Below are 22,115 nucleotides of genomic sequence, written 5' to 3'. Positions count from 1 at the left end.
CCTGGGAAACAAGCATATTCAGAGAGTGAATGTCCATCATGAAGCCGGTCCCACATGGCTTACATACAGAGCACAGAAGCTGCTTCATCTGGGGTGATCCACTTGGCATTTATAAGGCGGAAACAGACGGCCCACTTTCTTGGGGGAAACGGTCCTTACAGTGGCTTTTATCCCATCTGCCAGGCTGGCTGTTCCCTCCTGTGTGTCTGGATCATGTGCAGCCATCTGTGATTGTTTAATAGGGAGCCGTGGGTCCTGACTCACCCGAACATGTTCTTCCACTCTGCAGCATTCACAACCAAAGACAGGCCCCACGTGAGTCACTCTCACAATCCTGTCAGTAAGGGCTCTTGAGGAAGCTGATGATAGCAATCTACGAAATGAAACAGCTCCTTCACCCTGGCCCCTGGTTTCAGTGGCTTCTTGGTTTTGCCCTTCCCCTACATTGACTACCTCCTTGGCGAGCAGAAGAGGTCTGTCTTAGAGGTACTTTGTGTTGTCGCTGGATAACTTTTCCCTTGGGGAGTGGCTTCTAGGCAAGTGGCTGAAGCTTAGATGCACCCAAATCCAAGCTTGGTCCAGCAACAAGGTCAGAGCCAGCATTCTCTTTTAATTGCATTTTAACTATTACAGATAACCAAGGGATTGAATATTTTGCCTTTTTCTTACTAGTTTGCATTTCCGTATGCCTCCAGTGAACCAGCTCTCAGGGAGTTGGTAACTCTTACCTGGAGTGACTGAGTGCAGGGCAGGTGCTGCACCATACCACGGGTGTAGGAATCAGAGGCTCCTTGCTTGTCACCCACCTTTTTGCCTTTCTCTTCCCAAACCATGTTTCTGTGAGTCAGGGCCATTCTGGCAAGTCCCAGTTCCCCGACACCAACTGTAATGAAAACCTTGTGTCCCTGGCACCCTGATTTATAAGGGTTTTAGAAACTTTGTGCCAGCAACTGGGGGCATATAGAGATATATAGATAAACAGATATACAGACACATTTTTTTTCCTATTATTTCACACCATGTTTGCCATCAGATTGCCAGAAATCTAAAAATCTGATGATGCCAAGTTGAGGCCAGGTGTGAGCCAGGTGAAACTCATGTGCTGTTGTCAGGAGCGTGTTTCATGGTTGCCCCACTACGGGATCAAATCTTCACACAAAATTTGGTTCAAATGTGAAGACTGATGAGGCCACTCGCATCAAGAGATGTGATTGATATGACAAGATTGATTATTGACATAATGAGGCTTTCTACGGGGAGCACAGCCAGTCCCCAAGCAGGTCTGAAATGGCTTGAAAGAACAAGGAGAAGCTCTCATTATGGTGGTGGGGGGGGGAGGCGCTGGGCTGAGGGCCCCTCCACACTGGCTGGGAGTTCCCTGATTTAAATTTCCATCCAGTGCCAGAGAGAGAGCACCAGGGCCCTCTTATTGGCTTGCCCAGATGTGGAGGACAAGGGGAAGAGGGAGGCATGTGGCTTTAAGGCTGTCAACTATCAAACATCAAAAATGGAGTGAGACTCTTTATTACAGAGTGTAAATTAATACCTACGCTTTGCAAACCAGTTTGGCCATATTTAATAAAGCTAAAGAGCATAACTTCCGTGGTGGATAAAAGATGGCTGCAAATTCTCTGTTACTCCTCCCATTGAAAGGTGGAATCAAATCCTCTCCCCTGGAGCCTGGGCTGGTCCCAGTGGCTTATCAGTAGAATGCCATAGAAGTGATGGTCCTCGGGGTTGAGTTTCTCAACCTCCAAGGCTGAGTCTTGAGAAGTCTTGCAGCTTCTACCCAGGCCCCTTGGACCCTTGTGCTGGGGCAAGCAGCTGCCATGTCTGGGATAGCCATACCGTGAGGACATCCATGCAAGCCACAGGCAAGGGCCATGTGGGGAGGGAAATGTCAACTGACCCCAGTTGATCCAGTGACCCAGTCATCCAGCCTGGGCCCCAGACGTGGGAACCAAGACTTCTGATGACCCCAGCCCCAGCCACTATTTACGTGCAATTGCACGAGAGCCCAGCAGCGAGAATCTGCAGCAGAACCCAGCCCACCCTCACAACTGTGAAATAGAAAACCAAATAATTGTTTGAAGCCTTCTAAGTTGTGGAATGGTCATTATGCAGCAGCAGGAGAACAACGGAACACCTCCCTCTACTGATTCACTCTTCTAGATGGATAACAGCATTAGACTCCCACCCACGTGTCCATGGAGGTCTGTGTACAACGATGTGCATTAGAATGTTGTTTATAACACTGAAAAAGTGCCAAAAGACTAAGTCCTTCACTGACAGAAGAGTTGAGAAATAAATCGGAGCATAAACATTGGATGAAAAACCATACAGCTATTAACAAACTACATCCAAATGCATCTTTAAGGATAAATCTCAGAAACATTCTGGAAAACAGCTGCCTGGAGTCCTTTTTTTTTTTTTTAAAGATGTTTTCATTTTTAAGTAATCTCTATATCCAACATGGGGCTCAAACTCACAACCCCAAGATCAAGAGTCACACGCTCCACTGACTGAGCCAGCTAGGCGCTCCATGGAGTCCTTAACAAAGAAAAATCAATGTCCTGAAAGACACATAAAAAGACAAGCAGACTGGGCAGGGTCTGGGGGAAGGGGCGGCAGGCGCCATGTCCGGCCGCAAAGGTGGCAAGAAGAAGACCCTGAAGCAGCCCAAGAAGCAGGCCAAGGGGATGGACGAGGAAGATAAGGCATTCAAGCAGCAACAGAAGGAGGAGCAGAAGAAACTCGAGGAGCTAAAAGCGAAGGCCACGGAGAAGGGCCCCCTGGCCACAGGTGGAATTAAGAAATCTGGCAAAAAGTAAGCTGTTCCTTGTGCCCGAGGCAATGATGATCCTTAATTCCATTCCTGTTTAAACATCTGGATTCCCTGTCATAGCATCTGTTGCTACCTATAGCTGGAATGAAGTGTTGTCTTAGATCCTGTTGTACATTCAAGAATAAACTTTTGTAAAAAAAAAAAAAAGAAAGAAAGACAAGCAGACTATTTTTACTATTTTTTTGTAAGTAGCCTCTACACCCAACATAGGCTTGAACCCATGACTATAAGATCAAGAGTTGCATACTCTATAAACTGAGCTAGCCAGGTGCCCCAACAAGCGGACTATCTTATTTTATTTTTTAAAAGGTTTATTGGGCGCCTGCGTGGCTCAGTTGGTTAAGCGACTGCCTTCGGCTCAGGTCATGATCCTGGAGTCCCGGGATCGAGTCCCACATCGGGCTCCCTGCTCAGCAGGGAGTCTGCTTCTCCCTCTGACCCTCTTCCCTCTCATGCTCTCTATCTTTCATTCTCTCTCAAATAAATAAATAAAATCCTTAAAAAAAAAAAGGTTTATTTATTTATCTGAGAGAGAGAGCGAGCAAGAACGCGAGCAGGGGAAGGGGCAGAGGGAGAGGGAGAGAAGCAGACTCCCCTTGAGTGCAGAGCCCACAACGGGGGGGGGGGGGGGACTCTATCTTATGATCCTGAACTTGCGGACCTGAGCCAAAATCAAGAGTCGGGCGCTTAACCAACTGAGCCACCCAGGAGCCCCAATGGACTATTTTAGATTAAAGGAGACTTGAAAGACATGACAGCTAAATATATGGTCTTTGATTTCATCCTGGATCAAAGAAAACATCGTCTAAAAAGGGCATTACCGGGAACATTAGAACATGGGTATATTAGGTAAGGTTATTGTATCTTTTTTATCACTGTTCAGTTTGTCACATGTGATAATGGTACATGATTACATAGAATATCTGTGCCCTCAGGAGGTGCCAGCTGAGGTAGTCAATGGTTTAGCAAAATGTGTGCGGGTATGTGCTGTGTAAGAGAGAGATAAAGCATATGTGGCAAAATGTTCACAATTGTGAGCCTACATGGAGGGTATTCATTATATTATTCCTGCAACTTTTCTTGAGGTTTGAATTTTTTTCTTTTTTTTTTAAGATTTTATTTATTTATTTATTCATGAGAGAGAGAGAGAGAGAGAGAGAGAGAGAGAGAAGCAGAGGGAGAAGCAGGCTCCCCACTGAGCAGGGAGCCTGATGCAGGGCTCGATCCCAGGACCCCGGGACCATGACCTGAGCCGAAGGCAGACGCTTAACGACTGAGCCACCCAGGCGCCTGAGTGTCCGGCTCTTGATTTCAGCCCAGGTCATGATCTCAGGGTCGTGAGACTGAGCCCGGTGGCAGGTTCCGCTCGGAGCTCAGTGGGGAATCTGCTCGGGATTCTCTCTCTCCTTACCCTGCTGCCCCTCCCTCCCCTGCTCTCATGCTCTCTCCAAAAAATAAATAAATAAATAAATAATTATTCCTTGTAGTGGGTTGAATTGTGTCTCCAAAAAAACAGATGTCCGAGTCCCAATTTCCAGTCCCTGAGAATGTGCTGTTATTTGGAAATAGAATTTTTGCAGTTGTAAGTTATGGATCTCACAATGAGACCATCCTGGACTTAGGATGGGCTCTACCTCAATGAATAGTGTCCCTATAAGAGAAAGGAGAGAGAGATCTGAGACCCAGGGTCACAGAGGAGCCCCAGAGGGGGAGGCCATGTGAAGAGGCAGGCAGAGGTTGGAGAGGTCCTCTTCCTAGCCAAGGAACCAACCCTGCCCCCACTTTGATTTTGGACTTTTGGCCTCTGGAACTATGAGACAATAAATCGTTGTTGCTTAAACCACCCAGTTTGTAGTAATTGATTACAGCAGACTTAGGAAACAAATACCTACTTCCATAAAGCTGAGTTTTTTATTTTGTGTGGGTTTTTTTTAGATGGGAAGAAACTTGGAAACATCAGGTTAAAAGGAAAAAGTGAGCTGCAGAACAACGCATTCAGTGTGAACTATTTTATATAGAGGTTTAAAGCGCTCCCAACAATACTACTTATTGTTCATAGACTTTGTCTATGTCGTAAAAGCCTGCAGGCCACTCGGTCTGGACCTGCGCCATTCCCACGGGGTTGCCTCTATGGCAGGGGGCATCTGCTGGCCTCTGGACGCCAGCATCAACTGCCCACGGCTCTGTGAGGTCTGTGGAGTCTTCCCCAGGGAGCAGATCTTGGAGCCAAGACTTGGCATAGCAGGGGCCCAACGGGCTTTGGGGAAGATGGGGGAGAGCGTTCTAGGGTGAGCATGGGCCTGGAGGCTCCAGACAGCGGGCTTGTCAGAGGGCTGGCTGGAGAACCTGTAAGGGCTGGCTGATCTTCCCCTCCCTTCGCTGGCTATGTCCCAGCCTCCCTGGGGCTTCCCTGGGGCCACTCTGCCCCTCTGATCCATTTCCCTCCTGGAATCAGCGGGGAGGCTGGGGGAGGGGAGCCAAGGGGCAGGGAAGGGGCTGGGCAGCTGGAGGCCAGAATTCCCGGGTCCAGATGAGGCAGGGCGCTGATTCAAACGTCCAAAGAGTGACTGGGGCTGGGTGCCAGGCAAACTGGGCTGAGGGGCCTCCCACTGCAGGCACAGGCAGATCACTGGGCGTCCCTGAGCTGGTTTCGGGTCCGAGAATGGTATGACCTCACAGGGTGGCAGTGAGGAGGAGACACACTGGAACATGGGTGGTGAGTCACCTCTGCGGCCTTGCTATGGCCCTGCTGAGGGCCACCAGCAGGACTTGACCCTTCCTTAAGCCCCACAACCCTCTAAGCTAGCAATTGACAGGGAAAGTGAGGGCTGCAGAGGTTAATCAGCTAAATGACCCAGGTGTGCCCAGCTAACGTATGGCCAAACTGGGATTTGGCCTGAAGCCATTGATGCCAGTGTCCATGAGCCAAGCTCCTGTGCTGTATTGCTTTATGGGTTCGTTTCTGGTTTATAGGTCTACGCCCCCTCCCAGCTGCTGGGTGGAGCTTCGAACCTCCTGGGAGGAAGGCCTTGACCACTTCATCACCAGGTGAGTCCAGCCTGGCAGAAGCGGGGCTCAGGGAATGTGTGCTAAGTATGGGTGTGGGTGGAGCTCAGGGTGACCCTGGCATTTGGAGGGGTCAGGTGGTGGCACCAAGGGGAGACTGAGGCATCTCCAAAGTCCACCAGGCTGTCGTCACAGGTGCTGTGGCAAAACAAGGGTGGCCTCACTAGGCCATGCAGCCCTCAGACCTCTTTGCAAAGGAAATGGGCTCCCCTCCTTTGCGTTGGCAGGAAATCTTCTCCCAACCCTCCTGGGACCCAGCAGTCCCAGCCCCTAAACCCTCCCTCCAACGAGTCCTTGCACCCGTTTTTCCACAAGTCAGGAGGTCCAGCTCCCATCTTCCTTATTTCTCTAGAACCCAGGCGGCTAGGCCTCGGTCTCCCAAGACTCAGGAGTCCCGACCACCAGCCAGAGACCTAGGAGCCAGGTGCTCCCAGATGACAAAAGCCAATATAGCGCACATCTCTGCCCAACTTCACATTCAGTAATGTCCTTGGTAGCTTGAAATCAGCCGGCAGGGAGCACAATACCTCAGAAACTGCCAAGTCAACAAATTGGGGCTTTCTTTTTCCCCAGAAAGCCTGTTGTGGAAGAGCTACCAGCACACCACTGTTCCAGCTCTCCCTTTGTCCCTGCCCCCGAGGCCAGGGGGCCCCGGACCGCGGGCCAGGGAGCCCTGGGAGTCTGGAGGGACTCATCCCCCGCATGCCCAGGCTGCCTTGGGCTGGACCCGGCCCTGAATCCTCCTGGTCTCCACACCAAGTCCTCTGTCCTCGGATTGGAGCATGGGGTCCAGCCTTGTGCCACCTCGAAACTGAGAGCCCTGAGTTCGGACGCACACACGCTAAGGTCTCAGCACGGGAATTAGCACACACCCTCAAGTTACACTTCTGAGGTTCACATTCACGTTCTGTTGGTGTAGCCCAAGCAAGTTAGGGGTCCCCCCTCAGCCTCAGCTTCCTCATCTGCAAAATAGGATAATAGCAGGTCCTGCTTCCTTAGGATGTCATAAAAGGAAACTAGTTGTGCCCATAAAAGAATTTACTTAGCAGAGCGCTTAATATGTTATATTTGTCCTTGTTGTCATTCTCAGTAATGTCCTATCCCACAGGGCAGTTGTGAAGGGAAAGGAGCTGACGTCTGTGCTCAGCGTCACCTGCACCCAGCAGGTGCTCAATTAATGGGGCCCATGGTTTCTGACGGCAGCAAGATGGGTCGGTGCCGCAGAGCTGGGTGGAGGCGACTTTTCTTCAGCCCCGCCGGGCCATTCCGGCCGCCAGGGGGCGCCCCAGTCCCGCCCGCGGCACCGCCCCCTCACCTGCGCCGGCCGGGCACCTGGCGCCGCCTCCGGAAGAGGGGATCGGGGACCGCGGGGACCTTGGAGGGAGCCCGGCCGGCGTCGGCGGGTGAGAACCTGGGGGGGCGCCCGAGCACAGGGGCCGTTGGAGCTTCGGGCAGGACAGGGTCGGGGCGAGCGGGCGCCGGGGGTGGGGTGGTCGGGCCTGACTCCTGGGGCGGGGAAGCGGGGGGCACGGGCAGGAAAGTAGGTGGTCGCTGAGCTTCGGACCCCTGGGGCCGGGGGGGGGGGGGTCGAGGGCCTGGGAGCCCAGACGCCTGGGTCGAGGTCCTAAACAGCAGCTCGGTGCGAGGAGGGGCGAGGAAGCGGGAGGAGGAGGAGGGGCGCCCCCGGGTCTCCAGAGCGGGGTCGAGCCCACAGGGGCCCACAGGGGCCACCTCAGGGAGACTCTGGGTCCCCGCTGTGCTGGGACAACCTCGACAACTGGGTCCTGCGGATAGGGCTGGGCTTGGACACCTCGGGAGGAAGAGACAGGTGTGTGTGTGCGTGTGCACGTGTGTGTGTAAGGGGTGGGGGGACCTCCAGAGGGCTGGAGGTGGGGAGGGTGCCAGCGAAGTATGGTGTGTCTCCTCCTTCTGAGCCCCTGAATGGCCGGGTCCTAAGCAGCCCTAGGAGAGCGCCACCAGGCTCCCATCCCCAGGGGCGGGCAGGGAAGTAAACAGAAACCTGGAGTGGCCGGGCGCAGTCTGCTGGCACAACCTGTTACCTGGCCCTGCCCTGGGCCTGACCCGGGGCCCCTGGGGAAGTGGGGCCAACACTCCAGAATGGGAGGACTGGATCTGGGCACCTGAGTTCCAAGGGGACCAAAACACTTGGATCTTGAGAAAAGAGGAAAGCAAGCACCAGGATACCTGGGAGGGCAGGGGGCCGGGGACCTGGGCTTCTGGAAGAGGAGGGGTCCGCACACCTAAATTCCCAAGGCCTGTATTCTTGGGAGGAGAAGGGACTGAGCTCATCTTGAGTCCTGAGTCTCTTAGAACTTGTTTTCTAGGAAGAGTTTCCCGGCTGGTGAGGGACTGGGAGCCAGAACGGCGAAGGTGTGGGCCGTGGGGGGCACTGTCAGTAATGGGGGGCACCTGCGGTCCTGGGGCACTGGGGCCACGGCAGCTCATTTCCTTGTGCTCCCTGCCTCAGTTTACCCTGGGGACATTAACGGAGCTGGGTGGCCAAGACACAGATCATTAACTCTGCCTGGCCCAGGGAGGCTTTGGCTGCAGGACTGAGAGGGCCAGATGTTGACCAGCAGGGGGCAAGTCCCAATGGGCTGCAGAACAGAGTGTGCAGCACCTGCCTCTCCCCATTGACGCACCTGTGCCCACAGATGCTGCAGGCGCCATGAGCTCCCCACAAGGACCAAGCTTCCTGTCGGGGCTGCTCTCTGGAGGTGCCTCCCCCAGTGGCAATGAGGGCTTCTTCCCCTTTGTGCTGGAAAGGCGGGACTCATTCCTGGGAGGGGGCCCAGGGCCCGGGGAGCCCGAGGACCTGGCCCTACAGCTGCAGCAGAAGGAGAAGGACCTGCTGTTGGCCGCGGAGCTTGGCAAGATGCTTCTGGAGCGCAACGAGGAGCTACAGCGGCAGCTGGAGACACTGAGCGCCCAGCACTCTGAGCGTGAGGAAGTGAGCTGGCAGCATGGGGTGGGACAGGGGACAGGGTGAGCAGACGGAGGACAGGTAGGAGGATCCACGTGGGTGGGCAGGTGGGAGACAGGTGGGCAGGGGGGAGGAAAGCCAGGCAGGGGGATGGCCCAGGCTTGCTGGTGGTTAAGAACAGGGGCTCTGAGGACAAGTCGAGATCTGGGTTTAGACCTCTGCCTGGCTGTGTGACCCTGGGCCAGCCACTGGCCTTCTCTGAATCTTGGGTCTGGCTCCTCGGCAGGATGGCGCAAGCCCAGCCAGGTGTTTTCGGGTTTCTCCTCCCTGCCTTGCTCTGGGCTCAGCCCTTTCCGTGCATTATCTCCATCAATTCTCACCTAATCCTGGGAGGTAGAAGAATTCCCCCCTCTGTCCAGGCTGTCTTCAGCCACACAGTCATTCCAAGGGTCACATCTGGCCCCCTAGACACCCTGGGCACCACTGACTCCAGCATCCGTATAGCCCCAACCACTGCCCCGAGATGGGGAGCTTATGCCCCTCACTTCCTCCCCGGGCCACCTAATGGGCATCTCAACATAAGTGGCGCTCTTGACTCTGACCCCATCACTGGTGGTCCTCATCCCGGCTTCCCATCTTCTCAGGACCAGAGCCCGAGCATCTCATGACCTCTCTCCTCCCACGTGTGCAAGCCCTGTGGATTTCACCTCTAAACTAGATCCCGAACCCACCCGCTTCCCGTGGTCTCTGCAGCCTCCAAGCTGGCCTCCCAACAGCACCTCTGCCCCAGCCCCACAGCCGCCTCCTCACTCATCCGCAGCTTCCACTCCCGCCCCCTGCAACCCATTCTCCATGCTCCATTCTAGGGCAGCCGGAGGGATCTTCAAGAATTGCAAATCGGATCATTTCAGTCCTTGCCTAAAATCCCCCAACGGCTCGCTATCACACTTACAATGACACTGAGACTCTTCACCAGGGCCCGGAAGTCCCCACGCGAGGGCCTCAGCTGGCCACACAGCCATCCTCCCCTAGGACCTCTTTTCAGTTCCTTGAGTAACCCACGTGTGTTCCCTCAGGACCTTTGCACTTGCCAATCCTTGGTGTAGCCCTCTTCCTTCCTACGCTTTAGGTGTGAATTCAAACATCACTTTCTCTTTAAAGGACCCCCCAACGTACCCCACTCTTCTTCATCGGAGTTTCTTTACAGCCCTTACATTCCCTCTGAAATGACAAAGTTCGAGCATGTGTCCATTTGCCTGTGACTCTCTGGAGTCTAAGCTGCTGGAGGCTGGGAACTTGGTGGTCTCGCGTACTGCACATAGCCAGACCCCACAACAGGAGGAGCTCAGGAAGTACTGGACGGATGGCTAGGTGTGGCTGGAACCCGGAGGTATTAAGGGACCTGTCTAATCACAAAGCAGCAGCAGGGCAGGGCATGGGGCCAGGACAATTGGACCCTCAACCTGGGGATTTAATCCGAGAGCTGTGTTGCCCCCACGATATTTGGTTAAGAGTTTGGCCACCTGGGTTGGAATCTTTGCCTCACTGATTTACTGTGTGTCCTTGGGCCAGGCATTTAACTTCTCTGAGCCCCAGGTTACTCATATATAAAATAAGTACATTAACAATTCTAACTGTGGTTGATTAAATGAAATGGTACCAGGAAAGCGCTAGCACAGGGCCTGGCAGGAGTACCTGCTGATATTTGGAACAGCATATGGTTAGCACCGTCTTCCTGCTTTGAGAGTTTATAGAGAGTAGGGGCGAGAAGCTGGCCCCCCGACTTGCCTGCCTCCCCAAGCTGGGCACCTGGGTGTGCCAAGAGCGTCCCCCTGCTGGTTGGACAGGTTTTGGGGAGGGCACGCAGAGGCGCGAGGCCCAGGCGGGGCTGGCCAGGGTTAATTAGAGGGAGCTGGCCCAGAGGAGCTGGGGGAGAGGGGCTGAGCGGAGGCTGAACCTCCAGAGCCCCTGGAACATCGGTTGGCGAGGCCATGGGCCGGGGCTTAAATTCTGCCAGACTCAGGCGCCAAAAACGGCGCCTGCGACTTCGGGTCCAGAAGCCCGGGCAGCAGACAGAGGTGAGAGGCCATCAGGGAGCCCCACTCTCCTCCTGTCCCAGGTCAGCTCCTCCTGCCTGACCTGGAAACCTCTCCACTCCTCCTCGCCTCCAAGGCTCTGGTTTTCATTCTCTGCCTGCTTCTCCCTCTTGCTTCCACGCCTGTCTCAGACCCACCTAGACCCCTTTTGCGTCTGTGCGTGTGTTCACTCCAGCCTCACCCCCTCTGTCCCGGCCCCCACAGCGGCTGCAGCAGGAGAACCATGAACTCCGCCGGGGCCTGGCAGCACGGGGCGCAGAATGGGAGGCCAGAGCTGTGGAGCTGGAGGGGGACGTGGAGGCCCTGCGGGCCCAGCTGGGAGAGCAGCGCGCCGAGCAGCAGGGCAGTGGGCGTGAGCGGGCGCGGGCCCTCAGTGAGCTCAGCGAGCAGAACCTCCGGCTCAGCCAACAGCTGGCCCAGGTGGGAGAACCGACTCCGTGTCCCCGGCAGAATGAGGGCGGATGCCTGTGTCCCACTGTGGGGGTGGGTGCACTGGGCTTGGGGTCAAGGTTTAGGGCCAGCTGAGGGCTCCACTGCCTCCCCCCCACCAACCCACAGGCCTCCCAGACCGAGCAGGAGCTGCAGAGAGAACTGGATGGCCTCCGGGGGCAGTGCCAGGCTCAGGTCCTGGCAGGAGCAGAGCTGAGGACGCAGCTGGAGAGTCTGCAGGGGGAGGTGAGAGCCAGCTGGGGCTGGGGGCGATCCGGGGCTGGCCCAGCACCTCCCCTCCAGCTCTGAGGTCTCTCCCCAGAACCAGATGCTGCAGAGCCGCCGGCAGGACCTGGAGGCCCAGATCCGAGGCCTGCGTGAGGAGGTGGAGAAGGGCCAGGGCAGGCTACAGGCTACCCACGAGGAGCTGCTGCTACTGAGGCGGGAGAAGCGGGAGCATAGCCTGGAGGTGACCAGTGGGGTGAGGGTGGGGGTGGGTGCATCTGGCCAGGGCATGGGCCACTGCCTTGGGACTTCCTGGGAAATGAGGCCAGAGAGGGATCCTGGGGAGCCCCAGAAGCTGGGCCAAGAGAGCATGGGCATTAGCCCAAGGGCAAGTGGGAGCCTAGGAAGGTGACTGAGCAGGGGTGGTCTGCCTTTAGAGTCTGGCAGTTAGGAGGCCAGGGGGTACGCTGAAGCCAGAGATGATGGGGGCTTGGACCAGGTCTGGGGCAGTGGAGATGAACAAAAGGAAATGACAAGAGGCACCATGGCCTGATATTTGAGATCTCAGAATCTTGCACTTTGTGGTGAAGTAACGTGGGCCCTTATCCCAACACGCCTTCTTACTATTGTGGGACGCCCAGCCTCAATTTCCTTGTCTGTGAGAGGGGATGGGAATGGTAGAGAGCCGTGGTGAAGGTGAGGCACTCAGCACAGCGCGGGCTTAAAAGGAAGGATCAATAAACGCTGGATGACGGCATTAAGGAGTAGCAGGCCGACCGGTCGGGGAAGGGGGCGGGGCTCCGCCAGGTGACCTGATGGGGTGGGGCTGGAGGTAGGGTGATGGGAAACTTTAAAGCCAGGGCACCTGTCCGCGCCCTGCTTTGTAGACGAGGAAGTTGGTATCTGACGAGGGGAACTGCGCGGCCCAAGGCCGCCCAGCGATCTGGGGGTGGGAGCAGGATCCCTGGGGTGCTCCGACGCGCAGGACTGCCGGGCTCTGGGTGGCGCGCCGGCGCCCCCTGTAGGCCGGCGGCGGGATGAAGGCGCCTGGCGCACCTAGCTGACTGCCCACGCTTCTGTCCTTCTGTCTGTCCCTCCGCAGCTGGAACGCGCGCGCTCCGAGGCCGGGGAGGCATTGAGTGCGCTGCGGAGGCTGCAGAGGCGCGTCTCGGAGCTGGAGGAGGAGTCGCGCCTTCAGGACGCCGATGTGTCGGTAGCCTCACTGCAGTCGGAGCTTGCTCACAGCTTCGACGGCGACCAGGACCAGAAAGCGGACGGACGCAGGGACGCCCCGGTGAGCTCGCGGCCCACTAGCCCCCACGTGCCATGCAGACTCCGCCGCTCTTCCTTTTCCCAGGAGGTCCGACACCTCACTGACCGATTCCTTTGGCGAACAGAACACTCGGTCCCCTGAGATCCAAGAGGCGTTCAGCCACCAGCCTTCACCCCAAGAGGAGAGCCTGGAGCCTCCCAAGAAGCGAACATCTCTGAGGCTAGGGGAGATACTAGAGGAGAAGGAGGCCGAAGTGGCCCGGCTGCAGGATGAGGTGTGGGAGTGGGAGCATAGCGCTGGATGTAGACCCCCTCCCAAGGCCAGTTTCTCTTGCCCATCTATACCTCTGAGATTTTGCGCACTAATTCCCCCTCTACCCGGATCTATCTTCATCCCAACAAACTTGTCATGCTTCAAGAACCAGCCTATACGCCCCACCTCTTCCAGGAAGTCTTCTTGGTTCGCATCCCCCCCCCTTAGTGGCACCTCCTAGTGCTTCTCCCAGCACCCTTTCTGCAGGCTTATACCACCCATCCGGCCCTGCCCCCACCCCATCCTGCACCAGCCTGGGGGCTCAGAAGATTCATCTCCAGCACAGGCCGCGGCTGCCCCGAGTGTTTGTGGAGCAGGCAGGGGAGGGCCTAGAGACCTGAAGCCCTGGTTGCTGGGAGATCTAGAGGCCTACCTGCCTCTCTTCACCTTCCCCTGCCCACAGATCACGCTGCAGCGGGCCGAGTTACAGTCCCTGCGGGAGGAGCTGCAAAGGCAGAAGGAGTTGAGGACACAGGAAGACCCCGAGGAGACCCTTAGCAGCGCCCTCTCGGATCGGGATGAAGCTGTGAACAAGTGAGCTTCTCCCACCATCCAACATAGCCCCGGTGGGACTACAGGGTACCCTAGGCCTTCGATTCCCCCACACGTGATATAATTATCCCCACCCACCAGGAGCCCTCCAACCTTGCTTCCAGTGTTAGCGGCACCACTCCCGTCCGGGTCCGGCAGCGTCCCGCCACCCCCGCTCGCTGAGGCCCGAGGGCCCTAGGACCCACTCTCTGCCCCTCTTGCCTGCAGGGCGCTGGAACTGTCCCTGGAACTCAGCCGCGTCTCTCTGGAGCGGGACTCGCTCTCCCGGGAGCTGCTTCGCACTATCCGCCAGAAGGTGGCGCTGACGCAAGAGCTGGAGGCCTGGCAGGTGAGGGGCGGGGGCCTGAGGGGGCGGGGCCGGAAGGGGCGGGGCCAGCGCGCTGACTCCCTCCTCCCGCCGGCTGCCGGGCCCGCAGGACGACATGCAGGTGGTGATCGGCAAGCAGCTGCGCTCGCAGCGCCAGAAGGAGCTGAGTGCGGCCGGATCTGCCCCGCGTCGCGCCGCCCCGCGCTTCTCGCTGCGCCTGGGCCCAGGGTCCGCCGGCGGCTTCCTGAGCAATCTCTTCCGAAGGACCTGAAGGCTGGGCGAAGGGGGCCGCCCATGACCTCTGGCTCACTTTCCTCTTCTGCCCAGTGTAGGACCAGGGCCCTGACTGTCTTCCAGAGGGGGCTGGTGCCCTCCCCGCCCCGGGAAGCTGGGCAAAGGCTCAATGGGAGCAGGGGTCAGCTTTGGGGGCCAAGGGCCCCAGGTGGGTGGCGGGGCAGGTGAGGCACAGCTGAGTTTTGAATTTATATAGACCTATATTTTCTAAGCACCCTGGGCCTGACATGCTCCAGGGCAGAGATGGGGGTGGGTATTTATGTATCAAGATCAAACAGAGTAATATATAAAAATCATTACACCGACTTGGCCTCCATTCTTGGGAAGTACATGAATGGAAAAATAGCCTGAAAATTTATTTATTAAAAAAAAGAAAAAAGCACTCCAAATCCCCGGGATGGAAGAGGTGTTGCCAGAGGTCAGAAGGACAAGGAGAAGGCGCGGTAGCCCAGATTGGTGAAGACATCCACCCGGCAGCTGTTACCTGCGGCTGTCAGGACCTGGAGGCAAGAGGGGGGGGTGACTGGCCTGTCCACACATGTGGCCCCCCCGGACCCCCGCAGCCCCTTGCAGGACCCACCTTGCACTCAGGTGCTGCTGGCTGCTGGTTGAGACTGAGGCTAAGCAGCCCTGGGGAGGAGCCAGGCACCTGGGCCTTGAGCTCCCCACTCAGCTGCCACTGGTTGACACAGCGGCCCTGGCCAGCAGACAGAATCTGTGGAGGACAGGGAGCGGGGTTGGGGGTCAGGACTGGAGAGGGGAACTGGGCAAAGGTGGCAGAAGCAAGATAGAGGGCCTCACCAGGTCCTGGTAGAAGGTGACGTGTTTCTGTGGCGCCCGCATGGGGAAAATGGTGGTGGGTGTGGAGGATCGGAGGTGCCAGAGGGTGAGTGCTGGGCCGCCTCCACAGACCTGGGCAGAAAGGTGGGGATCCCCAGCCACTGTGAGCTCAGGCCCTCAGCTGGCAGGGCCCAGAGCGGTCACCCCATTTTGCACCTCGCCCTGCTCACCATCCAGTCAGAGTCAGTTGCCAAACATCCGATCCAACGCCCATTGTGGGGTCTCGAGCACTCCTAGGGGGAGGGACGGGAAGAGAGAAGGAGATGAAGATACAGGGGATGCCCAGAGAGGTGAAAGGGAGGACAGGGCATGACGCACGCCCTCACCTCATGCTTATACACCTCGATGGTCTGGACTTCCTTGGCCGTGCGGAGGTCTGTGGGAAAGAACCATGAGAAGAGCCCGGCTGGCCCCAGTCTCCCTTGCCACCATCTCATCTTTCCCTCCAACCGGACACTAACTTACCCCAAAGTCTCACAGCTCCATCCTCGCCACCTGACAGCACTTCAGGGCTCCGCTCCCGCAGTGCCAGGCAGTGGATATAGTCCGTGTGGCCCCGGAGGGCCCGCTGCAGGAGGAGGGCCGCTGTCAGGAGGAGATCCAGGAAGAATGCCCCTACTCCCATCCAGCCCTGACCACCCCAGCTCCATGGCTTGCTCACTGTGAAAGCCCCCGTCTCGAGGTCCATCGTATGCAACTGACAATCTCCCCCTGCCAGGATGAGAGAATTCTCCTACAGAAGAAGGCAGGGTGGAATCGCAAGTCAACGTCGAATCAGGACAGGAAGAGGGAAAAGGCTTTTAAGTTTGGACCAAGAACAGGGCAGAGTAGAGCCCCAGTCACAAAGGGATCAGACCTTGGGGACAAGAAGCAAAGCATTGATCTCAGGCACTTCTAGGCTGGTCCTGGGAGAGAGAAAGCGAGGTCAGCTCTGATGAGGCAGTACCTTCACCCACAAGTACCTTCTGCCCACATGGCCCTAGCTCACCTGTATGGGGGCTGACGCCGCCACAGCTCCTTACAACCCTTCATGGAGGGAAACACTGGATGATGTCAGAGGCTCTTTGGGACCAGGAACCCCAGCCCGTCCCCCAGTTCCACAATCCTTACCTTCTTGAGGATCTCTGCCCAAAGCCAGGCCTTCACCTCCCCATCCCCAGCACTGAGCAGATGTCGATCAGTGGAGACCATGCTGTAGACAGGCCCATCATGGGCTAGATGGAAATATAGAACCTGAGTGACCCTGTCCTGTTCCCCTCCCCTACTCGGGGGTTCTCTAAGCCAGACTCAATGACTGCACCCACCTTGGAATGTGACCACGGGCTTCTTACTTTCTTCTTTGGCCTCAGAGCTCAAAGCAGCAGACAAGCTGAAGGGAGGGGGGAGGGCAGCCTGATAGTCAGAAGCAGGGGGCATCAGTCCCAGGGGGTACAAGTGCTAGAGCTACCAGGTGGTGGGAGCAGGGGTGAGGGTACCTGAAGATGGCTATCTGCCCATAATTGTTGCCAGCTGCCAGGAACTTCCCGCAGGGTGAGACGCTCTGGGAGAAAATGGTCATGTGGAGCCGCTGCAGGGCCTGAAACACTTCCATCTGTGGGGAGAGGCTGCATGGAGGCTACCTGGGACATTTACGACCTGTGAGTCACACTCCTTCCCGCTTCCCCTGCCGCCTGTCCGGCCTCTCACTGCCCAGATCGCTCAGCCATCCTTTGAGGCGGACCACCAAGTGGGTGCCTGCCCATTGAGTCCCAGGGCTTGCTCCAAGAACAGGGTGAGGAAGGGGGCACCTGAGGCATGACGTCTATCGGGACCTTGAGCAAGCACCCAAACCTGGCCTCCAAGGTTCCTCAAGTGTCAAATGGAGCTCACGGGAGACTCTGTCACAGGTGTCTGAACTCCTGTATCGAGCTTCGCATACAGCTGCCTCATATTAAGTACTTAAAAAGTGGCTCCATTACTCCAGTACAGAAAAACTTACTGACTTCTCATCCCTACCCCCCCTACTTTCACGTTAGGCCCCTAAGGTCTTGCTGTGTTACCCTCCCGCTCCCGGGTCACAGTCCGAGTCCCAAGCAAAACAGAGCTCAGGACACGACTCCTTGCCGCCCCTTCCGAACCCGGCATGGACTACAAACCCCAGAATGCACCGCGCACCACGCCCGTCTCACCTGACCCAGCGGTACGGCGTGTGGCACAGCTCGCTCCATGTGGAGAACTACAAATCCCAGAGCGCTCAGCGCGACGCAGCTTCACCAGTCTGGACGTGCCCGCGAGGGTTCCTCTCTGGGGCACCGCACAGCCCCAACACCGCCAGCCGGCCCGGCGCGAAGGCGGCCGCCGAGTATTATCCAGAGTCTCAGGATCCCAGGTGACCGCCGCGAAGATCGCCAACAAGAGGGAGCGCCCACCGCAGCCCCGCTACGCCAGATCCCCTCCCCCACCTCGCCGAGCCCACCGGCCTTCTAGCCCCGCGTCGCTCGTTTTCCGCGCCTGCGCAGAACCTCTCCGCCGCGCGCGCGCGCGCCTAAAGCCACGCCCCTCCCGCTGGACCACGCCTTCTGAGGCTCCGCCCTCTCGGCCGGATCCCACCCTCTGCCTGCAGGACCCCGAACCCAAATGATCCTGCAGCAGCCCCTGGAACGAGGGCCCCCAGGTCGGGCCCAGCGCGACCCACGGGCCGCGTCAGGGACGCCCCGAGCCCAGGACGTGAGGTGTGTGTAAGGGCACTGGGTGGGCCTGGCCCAGGAGCCCAGGAGCTTTGGCTGTGGGCTCGGGGCTGGTCTGCAAGATGACACGCGGTGGGGCGAGTCGGCAGGGCTTGGGCATAAGCTGAGACTGGGCTGAGAGTTCTGAGGCAGGCTGCTGGCTAGGCTGGGAGATGGGGTGACTTAGGTGTCAGCTAAGACGGGTGGTCTGGGGACTTCCTGGCTTACACTGCAGGCACTGGAGAGCAGATCCTGGGGATGGGGCCAAGAGGGTGGGGTGCACCTGGCTTTCTTTTCTTCCCAGCTCCCCTCTCCGAGGAGCTGTGCCCATGAGCACCAAGCGGCGCCTGGAGGAGGAGCAGTGAGTTTGGGGGCAGGGAGGGACTCCCAACAAGACCTCTGTCACCTTAGGTCCCCATCGGACTGCCACCAATGTGAATATCCCAGCCTGCCTTTCTTCTGTCTCTCCCCAGGGAGCCCTTGCGAAAACAGTTCCTTTCTGAAGAGAACATGGCCACCCACTTCTCTCGACTCAGCCTGCACAATGACCACCCTTACTGCAGCCCCCCCATGGCTTTCCCCCCATCTCTGCCCCCACTCAGGTAGGCACCATCCACTGTCCACCGTCTGGGCCTTCTGGAGGATCACACCCCATCTTGGAGCCAGTCTCTAGGCCCTGCCTCATCCTGCTATTTTTAGCTTCTAGCCAACCTCTGTTGTTTCCCATCTTGGCTCCTTGGAAGGTGCTGGCAGCCCAAGAGCTCTTGGGGACCTGGACCCGGTGGGAGGTGGCTCTTCCAGGCCAGCCTCAGCCCCATGCTGTTATTTCCTTTTCCAGGAGCCCTTGCTCTGAGCTGCTTCTCTGGCGCTACCCTGGGAACCTGATCCCTGAGGCCCTCCGGCTGCTGAGGCTAGGGGACACCCCCACCCCCCACTACCCTGCAACCCAAGCTGGAGAGATAATGGAGCTCTGAGTGCTGGTGGGCAATATCTCTGCCCACCTTCGTTCTTCCCCACAACAGAGAAGACTAGCATCCCCACTGAGGGACCAGCTGTCCTGAATATTCTCCAGACTCGGCCTCTGGGTCCCAGGACCTACCCTCAACAGAGGAGGACACTGAATCCCACAGAGCCCTGGGGTGGGAGGGACAGGAGCATGGGAAGGGAGGCATTCCCCCCAGAACTGAATAAAGATTGCTGAGCAAATGAAGGCTTCAGTCTGGAACCCTGAGGCCTTTGGGAAGGAAGGTGGGAAGGCTGGGGCGCTGGATGCTTGGGGTTTCTCAGAATCTTCCCTGGAAAAAACGGTCAGGGGCCTGGCCAGGTCCTGGCAGGCTGGGCTCAGGCATTGAGAATGTGTGAGTCAGAGCCTCACCCCCACCCCCGCGGCTGACTCACTCCTCCCTCCAGCTCTGGGAAGTTGGGCTGGGGATCATGCCACTCTGCAAACCATTTAAAGTTAAAGATTCTTTTATTAATAAATTCTCCCTCCCTTCCAAACTCTTTCCCCAAAATAAATATTTCCCCCCCTTTGGGGGTTGGGGGGGACAGTGTCTTAGGGCCAGCCCCCCTAGAGGGCCAGCCCCCTAGTGTTAGCAACAGGTCCCTAACCCCCCCAGACAGAGACCCCATGCTGGAATTTCAGTACATCTGAGTGGGTGGGGCCTGGTGGTGTCTGGCCCTCAGGTCAGCCTGGCCCTCAGGCCATGGGGGTGGAGGGAGGGACGCCTTGTGCAAATGCTGCGGTTCCTTAGTGTCATCTGTCTGGTGTGAGCCCGCGTGGGTCTCCTTTCCTGTCCTGGAGCCCGAGACAGGGCAGTCAGCCACCTTGGAAGGCTCCTCTGAAGCCTGGGCCCAGGCCTTGGAGAGCTGATTCACCAGTCCCCCATCCCTCCACACCCCTGTGGTTGGAAGAGTCTGGCTCTGGCTGTGTCTCGGGTGAGGGAGCTGGCTCCAGAATGAATGAATGAATGAATGAATGGTGAGTGGGTGGGGCCTCCTGCTGGCAAGGGCTCTCACTGTCACTGGATCAGTGCCACACCAGGACAGCCCTCCCCGCCGGTCTCTTCGATGGGGGCTGCAAGATAAGAAGAGACGTGGTCAAGAGCAGGGGAGATGTTGAGGAATGATGGGGGGGGTAGGCGGGCCTGGCTCACTTACTAGTAAACTTCTCTCTCCTGCGGCACCGTCTCCAGACCAAGAAGCCAGAAAGCAGTCCCAGCACGAGGGCTAGGCTCAGAGCACCCCCCAAGATGGGCCACAGCAGTGGGAAGGAGGCCGGAGGGGCCGCAGCGCCTGGGGGCAGGACTCCAAGTTAGACCTCGCCCCTCTCGGTACTAGCCCCGCCCCCTAGATCTGAGCCCCAAGCCTTTCCCCCACCTTGGCCCCTGCCCTGATCCGATCCCTTCCCCACCCCACCTCCCACCCCCCTTCCTGATTAATTCCCCGGATCTGAATTCCACTGCTCCCCTCTCCACCCCCGCAAACTCTCTCCTACTCTGGGGTCCGCTCGCCCCTGGTCCCTCCCCCCACCCCACTCACAGCCCAGGCAGAAGTCGCTGTGCGGTCGTGCCGGGCACGACGCGCAGTCCATGCACTTGTCGAGGTCCGCGCTCCAGGAGCTGCCGCGAGAGCAGGGGGTGGTGCCTGGGGAGGGGGCCGCGGGTCAGAGGCTGGGGCGGGGCACGGCTATTCTGGGGGCTGAGGTCAGGGTCGGCCGGCTCGAATAACGTGAGTCACCGGCGCCCTCCCCCCGCATTCCTCACAGGTGACCGCACGGCCCGACCGGGACTCAGCAGCGTGGGGGAAAGGGGGGCCTAGCGCGGGACGCTGTGGGGGGGGTATCAGGTCCCCACACCACCACCCCCCGCAGCCGGCGGGTGACTCACTCCTGGGCACCGGGCCCGACCCCAGTCCCTCCCCCCGCATAGCTGGGCACTGAAGTCACCGGATGGAAGGGGGCACCCCACATGGTATAGGGGGTGCAGACCCCCGTGCCCTCGATACCACCCCCCCCCCGAGACTCTTCGGTCACTGCGGCCAGACAGACCAGGTACTGAACAGGATGGGGGCGTGCCTTCTCACCGAACGAGACATCCCGCCCTCAAACTTTCTCCCTCCACTTCCGAGTCTGGACTTATTAGGACAAAAGCCGCCCCTCCATTTGAACAGGGGGGAAACTGAGGCCGGGACTGCGGATGAAGTTCGGAGCGGGATGAACCTCTCCCGGCCAGGGAGCGCGGTGTCTGGAAACCACCTAACCCCGAATCCCCGTGTCCGCCTAGTTCCCCCCAGTTCGGCCCCGTTCTCTGGGTCCCCAATGCCGGCTCCCCGATCCCCGGCGAGAGGCTCCCCGGGCCCCCGCGGCCTCCCGCCCGGCGTACCTGGCACTCGCTCCCCGACAGCCGCGCCCAGCAGCGCCAGCCCGAGCCCTAGCACGAGGAGCCGCGGCAGCGGACGCAGTGGACCGGGAACCATTGTGCGCGTCCCGCGGCCGTGGCCGTCTGAGCCTGCCGCGCGCGGGCCGGGGCGGACAGCGGCGGCCCCGCCTCCGCCCCCGCCTTCCGGGGCGGCTCTCTCGGCTCGGCCCGCCCCGCCACCGGCTCTTGAACGCCCCGCCCCGCCTGGCCCGCTAAGTTCAATCATTCGCTCAACAAGCACAAACTCGGTGCGCCAGCGGCTGGGACCCCGCAGGGACGCAGACCTGGCCCTGTCCTGTGGATGCTGAAGTCCGGGAAGTTGGGGGTGGGAATCAGACACGAACAACCCATCTCAAAGATAACTGCAGCTGCAGCTTTCCGAAGGGAAAAAGAAGGAGGGGAAATCGGAGGGAGAGATGAACCATGAGAGACTATGGACTCTGAGAAACAAACTGAGGGTTTTAGAGGGGAGGGGGGGTGGGGGGATGGGTTAGCCCGGTGATGGGTATTAAGGAGGGCACGTACTGCATGGAGCACTGGGTGTTATACGAAAACAACGAATCGTGGATCACTACATCAAAAACGAATGATGTATGGTGACTAACATAATAAAATAAAATGTAAAAAAAAATAACTGCAGTTTTCTTAAGGGCCCCGGGATATAATGATAACGACATAACAAATAATAATAATAAGTCTTTAATTTCTTCCTTAGGACATAGCTACACAGTAAAATGTGGGCTTGTTGTCTCCAATTGTTCCGAGTATGAAACTGAAGGTTGGGAAGGTTAGGTGAGTTCCCAGGGTC

At 57.9% G+C, this 22,115-nt stretch overlaps 5 protein-coding genes and 1 long non-coding RNA gene across 8 annotated transcripts; 4 read left to right on the top strand and 2 right to left on the bottom strand.

The window, feature by feature from the left end:
• Positions 1-489: 489 nt before the first annotated feature.
• Positions 490-6,583, top strand: LOC114215696 (uncharacterized). The gene is made up of 3 exons (XR_003610615.2): positions 490-589; positions 5,819-5,893; positions 6,485-6,583. It is a non-coding gene; the product is annotated as an uncharacterized LOC114215696 (long non-coding RNA).
• LOC114215695 (translation machinery-associated protein 7) lies at positions 2,622-2,984 on the top strand. Its single transcript, XM_028111851.2, has one exon. It carries the CDS (start codon positions 2,637-2,639, stop codon positions 2,829-2,831), a length of 195 nt encoding a protein of 64 aa, XP_027967652.2. The 5' UTR covers positions 2,622-2,636; the 3' UTR covers positions 2,832-2,984.
• Positions 6,584-8,600: 2,017 nt separating the features above from the next.
• On the top strand, positions 8,601-14,320 carry BICDL2 (BICD family like cargo adaptor 2). 2 transcript variants are annotated; one of them, XM_028111970.2, is made up of 9 exons: positions 8,601-8,882; positions 11,156-11,371; positions 11,510-11,626; positions 11,703-11,849; positions 12,708-12,899; positions 13,003-13,152; positions 13,594-13,724; positions 13,950-14,070; positions 14,159-14,320. In XM_028111970.2, exons 1-9 carry the CDS (start codon positions 8,601-8,603, stop codon positions 14,318-14,320), a joined length of 1,518 nt encoding a protein of 505 aa, XP_027967771.1. The 2 variants fall into 2 exon arrangements, with proteins under 2 accessions (XP_027967771.1, XP_087873050.1); XM_088016924.1 differs by having other exon boundaries at positions 12,708-12,924; positions 12,998-13,152.
• Positions 14,321-14,670: 350 nt separating this feature from the next.
• Positions 14,671-17,670, bottom strand: THOC6 (THO complex subunit 6). The gene is made up of 13 exons (XM_028111930.2): positions 17,352-17,670; positions 16,659-16,774; positions 16,488-16,552; positions 16,294-16,397; positions 16,172-16,209; positions 16,040-16,088; positions 15,845-15,916; positions 15,649-15,751; positions 15,510-15,559; positions 15,354-15,416; positions 15,145-15,255; positions 14,924-15,058; positions 14,671-14,843 (listed from the first exon to the last, which is right to left on the bottom strand). The coding sequence occupies exons 1-13, from the start codon at positions 17,388-17,390 to the stop codon at positions 14,763-14,765; spliced, it is 1,026 nt and encodes a 341-aa protein (XP_027967731.1). The 5' UTR covers positions 17,391-17,670; the 3' UTR covers positions 14,671-14,762.
• HCFC1R1 (host cell factor C1 regulator 1) lies at positions 17,413-19,098 on the top strand. Of its 2 annotated transcripts, XM_028111931.2 has the most exons (4): positions 17,413-17,894; positions 18,193-18,249; positions 18,362-18,490; positions 18,727-19,098. In XM_028111931.2, exons 1-4 carry the CDS (start codon positions 17,800-17,802, stop codon positions 18,860-18,862), a joined length of 417 nt encoding a protein of 138 aa, XP_027967732.1. In that variant the 5' UTR covers positions 17,413-17,799; the 3' UTR covers positions 18,863-19,098. The 2 variants fall into 2 exon arrangements, with proteins under 2 accessions (XP_027967732.1, XP_027967733.1); XM_028111932.2 differs by lacking the exon at positions 18,193-18,249 and having other exon boundaries at positions 17,415-17,894.
• A 451-nt stretch (positions 19,099-19,549) lies between these two features.
• TNFRSF12A (TNF receptor superfamily member 12A) lies at positions 19,550-21,365 on the bottom strand. The gene is made up of 4 exons (XM_028111933.2): positions 21,272-21,365; positions 20,430-20,534; positions 20,049-20,183; positions 19,550-19,965 (listed from the first exon to the last, which is right to left on the bottom strand). The coding sequence occupies exons 1-4, from the start codon at positions 21,363-21,365 to the stop codon at positions 19,910-19,912; spliced, it is 390 nt and encodes a 129-aa protein (XP_027967734.1). The 3' UTR covers positions 19,550-19,909.
• Between the last annotated feature and the right edge of the window lie 750 nt (positions 21,366-22,115).

Source organism: Eumetopias jubatus, unplaced genomic scaffold (assembly GCF_037043125.1).
Source record: "Eumetopias jubatus isolate StellerSeaLion01/CBP00866 unplaced genomic scaffold, mEumJub1_p1.0 scaffold_12, whole genome shotgun sequence".
NCBI lineage: Eukaryota > Metazoa > Chordata > Mammalia > Carnivora > Otariidae > Eumetopias > Eumetopias jubatus.
The sequence above is the reverse complement of the archived record's forward strand: the minus strand, read 5'-3'. Positions and strand labels throughout refer to the sequence as shown.

Bases quoted from the DNA above. Each gene is read 5' to 3' on its own strand.
- LOC114215695 (XM_028111851.2), top strand. From the start codon at position 2,637: ATGTCCGGCCGCAAAGGTGGCAAGAAGAAGACCCTGAAGCAGCCCAAG.
- BICDL2 (XM_088016924.1), top strand. From the start codon at position 8,601: ATGAGCTCCCCACAAGGACCAAGCTTCCTGTCGGGGCTGCTCTCTGGA. The intron at 11,372-11,509 runs GTGGGAGAACCG...ACCAACCCACAG, and splicing joins TCAGCCAACAGCTGGCCCAG to GCCTCCCAGACCGAGCAGGA. The intron at 13,725-13,949 runs GTGAGCTTCTCC...TCTTGCCTGCAG, and splicing joins CGGGATGAAGCTGTGAACAA to GGCGCTGGAACTGTCCCTGG.
- THOC6 (XM_028111930.2), bottom strand. From the start codon at position 17,390: ATGGAGCGAGCTGTGCCACACGCCGTACCGCTGGGTCAG. The intron at 16,775-17,351 runs GTGAGACGGGCG...CTCTCCCCACAG, and splicing joins ACGCCGTACCGCTGGGTCAG to ATGGAAGTGTTTCAGGCCCT. The intron at 16,398-16,487 runs GTGGGTGCAGTC...ATTTCCATCTAG, and splicing joins GCCCGTGGTCACATTCCAAG to CCCATGATGGGCCTGTCTAC.
- HCFC1R1 (XM_028111931.2), top strand. From the start codon at position 17,800: ATGATCCTGCAGCAGCCCCTGGAACGAGGGCCCCCAGGTCGGGCCCAG. The intron at 17,895-18,192 runs GTGTGTGTAAGG...TTTTCTTCCCAG, and splicing joins CCCCGAGCCCAGGACGTGAG to CTCCCCTCTCCGAGGAGCTG. The intron at 18,250-18,361 runs GTGAGTTTGGGG...GTCTCTCCCCAG, and splicing joins CGGCGCCTGGAGGAGGAGCA to GGAGCCCTTGCGAAAACAGT.
- TNFRSF12A (XM_028111933.2), bottom strand. From the start codon at position 21,365: ATGGTTCCCGGTCCACTGCGTCCGCTGCCGCGGCTCCTCGTGCTAGGG. The intron at 20,535-21,271 runs GTACGCCGGGCG...CCCCCTCCCCAG, and splicing joins TGTCGGGGAGCGAGTGCCAG to GCACCACCCCCTGCTCTCGC. The intron at 19,966-20,048 runs GTAAGTGAGCCA...CTTATCTTGCAG, and splicing joins CAGGAGAGAGAAGTTTACTA to CCCCCATCGAAGAGACCGGC.